General features: G+C 43.1%; 1 protein-coding gene across 1 annotated transcript; it reads right to left on the reverse strand.

Moving 5' to 3' along the window:
- Positions 1-1,657: 1,657 nt before the first annotated feature.
- Positions 1,658-5,456, reverse strand: LOC103801553 (derlin-2-like; the record flags this gene model as incomplete). Its single annotated transcript, XM_009073973.1, is given in 7 exon segments — positions 1,658-2,096; positions 3,218-3,308; positions 3,831-4,026; positions 4,438-4,531; positions 4,957-5,030; positions 5,316-5,388; positions 5,390-5,456. Coding segments are annotated over 7 exon segments (701 nt in total), but the record flags the coding sequence as incomplete, so codon positions are not given.
- Positions 5,457-5,637: the final 181 nt, after the last annotated feature.

Below are 5,637 nucleotides of genomic sequence, written 5' to 3' on the forward strand. Positions count from 1 at the left end.
AGGGTTGGACTTGACCTTGGAGGTCTTATCCAAGCAGGTTGATTGTATGATTCAAAGTGGTGCCCAAGGGGGCACAGAGTGCTGCGGGCAGTGCCTGACTGAAGCACACTCGGGGTACATCCTTTCTGTTCATGACTTGTCCCAGCAATAAACTGCTCAAGGGTTCTGACATGCTGAACTGAAATAATATAGGTTTGATATAATTGCTGTCTCGTGAGTTAAGCTGAAGCTGCAGCATTGCCCAGAATACTTCGAGTACTCAAAGTACCACTAAGGTACTAGGGTACTCTAGGGTATAAAACACTTCTAGTATATAAGAGAATCATAGGATTTTAGGGGTTGGAAAGGAGCTTAGAGACCATCCACCCCAACCCCCTGCCCTGGCCAGGGACACCTCCCACCAGAGCAGGTTGCTCAAGGCTTTATCTAACCTGGCTTTGAACACTGCCAGGGCTGGGGCAGCTACAGCCTCCCTGGGCAACCCGTGCCAGTATCTCACCAGCCTCACAAGAAAAACTTCTAATATCTGGATTTCCCTCTTTCCATTTCTCCCCATTGCCCCTTGTCCTGTCCCTGCAGTTTCTAACCCAGAGTCCCTCTGCAGCTTCCTTGGAGCTCGTTCAGATATTGGTTGTTCTGAGGTCTCCACACAACCTTCTCTTCTCCAAGCTGACTAGTGCTCCTAGAAAGTAAGATCTAAAGTCTGTTCTGGAAACAAGACAAAAAACCACAACCCAAAACCAACCAAAAAATTCACTCAAAAACCTCCTCAAAGTTTTTATAACCTTTAACAGATGAAAATGCAGATACAAACGGTATCACCAGTTTATCACTCTAGTACACTGCTCATGGACAAAGCATTTCCCCTCAGATCCTCACACATCTCCTGGACTACTAACAAGGTAAAACCTGGAGCCAGGTTTAAATAACACCTAAATGCCACTCTGTCTGTGGCCTGTGCTGGACACAGCTCTCCCCCACCACACTCCATACACAGACCACGGATTTCACATCCAGACCATCCTGTTCCCTGCAGTTCCAAGACACTGATGGGAAAAGCTTGTGCTAACCCTTCAAGGACTTGCTTTTCCCAACCTCTGCTCTTCCACCTGCTTCCTCAAGACCTAGAATTATACAAAGGATTAACCAAACAGGATCCACAAGACATTTTATTCAACTCGTCATCTGAGATATTTGAGCAGTTCTGACTCCAGACAAGTTTGTTTCCTAGTGCTGCAGGTCATTTAACAGCTGTTGGCAGTGGGGTACATCAGTCAGACTCAGAGCTGGGCACATGTGGGTGTGGATTTTGCAGACCCACCTACTTAACCACATCATTCAGACTCAAACTTGGGCACCTGCACACATGATCAGTGGGGGAAAAGCCACCACAATGCAGCCTCAGCCTGCAAGTGTGTTCACACCATGGAACATTCCAGAAACCCAACTGGCAGAGTGAAAAGCTGCATGTTGTATTCCTTACATTTCAAAGATGACGAGACAACAGCATCTCAGATTAAAGAACCTTTAGCCACTGAAATTGGGACTTACTTCCAACCATCTTGTAGTTGTTTTATCCAAGAATAAAAAAAATGAGTTAAAACCCACAAAGTTGGGTTTGTCCCCTGTAAAGTTTCCCATAGAGTTTCATGTATCAAATAACTTGGAAAAACAAAAAAAGCTTTAGAAATCACTTTAAACAAAGACTCGTGGTCTTGCTAACTGAAGCTGACAGGAAATGGTTTCCAGTTTTAGGTTTTTGGCTCCATTGGATTAGATTATGACCAGCACAATGAATTCCCTGATTGGGAAAGATGCTGGTGGCCTGGAAGTGTCTTGGATTAGACTGCCATTTCATAAAGTGCTTGTATTCAAAAGCATAGAGCTGTCAGGAAGTGTCCTTTCTGCCATGGGGAAGGAGAGTCCCCACGTGGAACTTGATCCAGGTCAGTCTCTCCCAGGGCTCACTGGGTTTTGGCACAGGCACTGATTAGCCTCCAAGGCGTTGACCTTCTCCCCACGCAAATCCTCCTGGACGCTCCTCTGGCAAGGGATTGTAATTTGGATCATCTTCTGGGGTATCGAATATTGCTTTCCTGGAAAACAGAAAGGGTTTGTTGGGGTTTGTTTTCCTTTAGAATACATGTTGCACAATCAGACCAAGACTGCTCCAATCCTGCACATGTAACAGTGTCCTCCCTCAAGAATAGCCTGCCCAAACATTGGGATTTAGTCCCAAGTCACACTTGCTCTCCAGAGCCATCAGGAAGAAGGTCTAGAATTGTGTGCCCAAACCAAGACTAAGGAGGTTCAGCTGAAAGTTAGAATTCCACCTCTGGTGTAAGGCAGAATTCCATACAGCCATCACATTCTCCCAGGAAGCACACCAGGAATGGGATATTGAAGAGCTCTTGGCATCTTGAGAAGGGACAAGCAAGAGTCAGATGGTCTCAGCCTCACAGGCAGGATGCAGCACTGACAGGCAGACTTGAAACCCACAGGAGAGTCTGTGCTAGAGACAACATTAGACTTGGAGTTTCCAATTTATTCCAAAAACCACGCTTAACCTCACAGGTTACTTTGCCACTCTCAAAACTAGTTTTAGGGGTTCTATCTCCATAGATTTTACCAAGAAACAAGAATGTAGTGCATTCTCTGAGCCAACAAACAACCCACAGGCTGCAGAGAAACAATCATTCTGTCCAATGTGCTTAAAAAGTATTGTGAGCTGAACAAGACAGTTCTTGAGACAGCTAAAAAGAGATTGTTTCTCTGCACCCAGAGGGACAGGCCCTTTCAGAGATGTTTCCAGAACAGGAAGGAAGAGAATATTCCAAAATTGTGAAGTAAGGATGACTTATAGAAGAAAAAACCTGTTAGATATCTTATATTTAATACCTCAGTCACTCTGTTTACACACACAGCAACTTTGGTGCCAACACAGGCAAAGCTCAGTCAGCAAAGCCTGACAAGTGTTACCAAAGAAATCAAAGGTAAAACCCTTTGGCCCTTCTCCCAAATAGGTTGGTTCTCACTTACACAAATTAAAACTCCTCCTCCCTTGTTTGGAAAAGGAGCTCAGCATAAAAGCCAAGTGCAAACACACCCAAATTCTGTCTCCAGCTGCCCAATTCACCAGAGGTTGATGTAACTGGATTACAGTTTTCCATACCAGCACTTTTTCAAGGGCTGGTGCAGAGCAGACACCAATACTCACAGCACAGAGGGTGTTCTCAGGAGCCTCCCACCACCAGGCTGATTGGGAAAGACATCCTCTAGGAAAAAATATATATGCCCAACAGCAATGCCTGGTATAGAAACAAAAGACAAAGTGATTTTTCAATACTTTTCCTTTACAACTTTCAAAAGCTTCATTAGAGTATTCAGGAAAGAAAAACACACATCGGGTTTTTCACAGAAGATATGATGATATAGAAATACAAACCCTAAAGAAGCAAGGTAACATCAGATGAAAAGCTTAACTTAGGCTACAAGACATGAATACAAGGAAAACTCCTTGTCATTATGAAACATACTGATGTAGTGGCTATATTAGAGTTAATAAAAATTGTAATATAAACTATTTTACTTCCTTTGTTTGTCCACTATCAGATTATGTACCTGGGCTGGTTCCAAGCAATAAAAAGCCAAAGCATCAGAAGCTTTTTCCATTCTTGTTACAGCACAAAACATGCTACAATGTTCAGAAATCAGAAACCCTGATATAAATATAGTAGACAAACTAATCCCATTAGTATTAGCCCTTGGGATTTTCCACATTTTGTGTTTCATGTATGGAACAGATCCTTGTGATTCTTGCCATTGCTTACCCAGGAGGTCCACAATGATGGAGTTCCCCAGGAGCAGTGAAAAGCCCATCAACACCCAGGGTAGAAATGGAGCTTGAAAGATGAGGAGCCCAAAGAAGTTCATCCGGACGTAGGGATTCCTGCGGCTCCACACGTACACCAGCATGATGGTGAATGCCTGACCCAGGAACACCAAGTTCACAAACAGCCCAAAAAGCTGGGATAAGCACTTAAGGAAACAGTTATGAGGTGAAACATGAGAAGAATTTCACAGCTTAACCTACAATCCTGTGTTTTCCATACAAATGGTAACTCTGCTTTTCCAGGTTCATGTAAATCAAACTACTGTGCACCAAATCCGGAAGGATTTGTGGTATCTGCAACATGAAAGTATAATTTAATTTTTCATGGGCAACCTGAGCAGTGCCCTGACCATTTCCATGATCATTTGGGAAAAGCCCAAATGCCCAACAACAACCACAAAGCATTCAAAACCACCTGAACAAATACTCCAACTCCTCCGACAAAGTATATTCATTTAAGAACTGAAAGTAACATCATGGTTTCAGCTCTCATTTACACATCTTTAGCTTTCCTAAAGGAGTTTGGAATGAAACCAAAAGGATACAGTCATTAAAAATCCTCCAAAAAGGAACATGAATACAAAATCTGCCGTGCGGCCTCGGAAAGAACCTTCCTCCAGCATGCGGCAGTACCGGTATCTGCGGCCGTGGGTCAGGAAAATTCAGTGCAAGGGAGGGCAAACACACATCCAAGTGGAAAACAATTCAATTATACATGAGCCTACAACTGTTTTATCAACTGACTGCATCAACTGGCTCCTTCTGGATACCTCAGCAGACAGGGAGATAAAATCTACCTGGGATTTTCTCTGGTGTGTCAGCACTGACCTGATGGAACAGGTGAGTACAACAAAGTTTTAACACCACAAACAGAACTGGCAAAATTTTTGACCACTTCAGAAAGAGATCCCATGGATGCCCATCATGACAGCAGTGAAGTTGGCATTGCTGTACTCCCAGGAGATTCACTTCAGCAGAACTTTGCCTATATGCAGGTACAGCAACATTCCTGCCCTGTGGAACTCTGCTTGCCAAGGGAACCAAACACACTTGATGAAGGATACAAAAAGATCATGTTAAATAAAAAATTAAAGCCAACTGGTCCAAAGAATAAGTAGTTTGTGATTAACCTCCATACCTGGAAATAAGACAAATACAAGGACTTGAAACATGGCAGCTTATTTTTAGTGTCTAAAAAGATAAGCAAGTAACAGTGAAACTGAAACCTCCTTTAGAGACCATGAGTCTAAGATATATCTAAAGTACAGTGACCTGCACTCTAGCTTCTAAAGTAATAAAAAGGAACTCTTTAAAAGTCTATTTCCAATATAAAAAAGTACTAACACTACGTTTTACGAAGATAAGCACTTGCAAACACTACAGTGTACTTTCACTCCTCTCATAATTCAGAAAAAACACTTACTTGAAAGTGCTTAAATATTAACTCAGGGTTGAAATACAGCTGAAAGGGCGTGATAAGTTCTAATTGCTGAAAGAGAAAAGAAGATTTTGATGGGATCAATACAACCAAAAGCCACACCCCCCAAACCTGTAACCCCTTCCTCTGCCAGAAAGAGTCTCACAGGGTCACAGTCAGGACAGTGAGATTTGTGGCAATAAGAAGGCTCAATACTCCCTTCATTGCTGTTATTTAGCTGCACTCTGCACCTTTCTGGGTCTTTTTCCTGTGAGGGTGGTGAGCGCACTCTGCACCTTTCTGGGTCTTTTCCCTGTGAGGGTGGTGA

This window comes from Acanthisitta chloris, unplaced genomic scaffold (genome assembly GCF_000695815.1).
Source record: "Acanthisitta chloris isolate BGI_N310 unplaced genomic scaffold, ASM69581v1 scaffold31100, whole genome shotgun sequence".
Lineage (NCBI taxonomy): Eukaryota > Metazoa > Chordata > Aves > Passeriformes > Acanthisittidae > Acanthisitta > Acanthisitta chloris.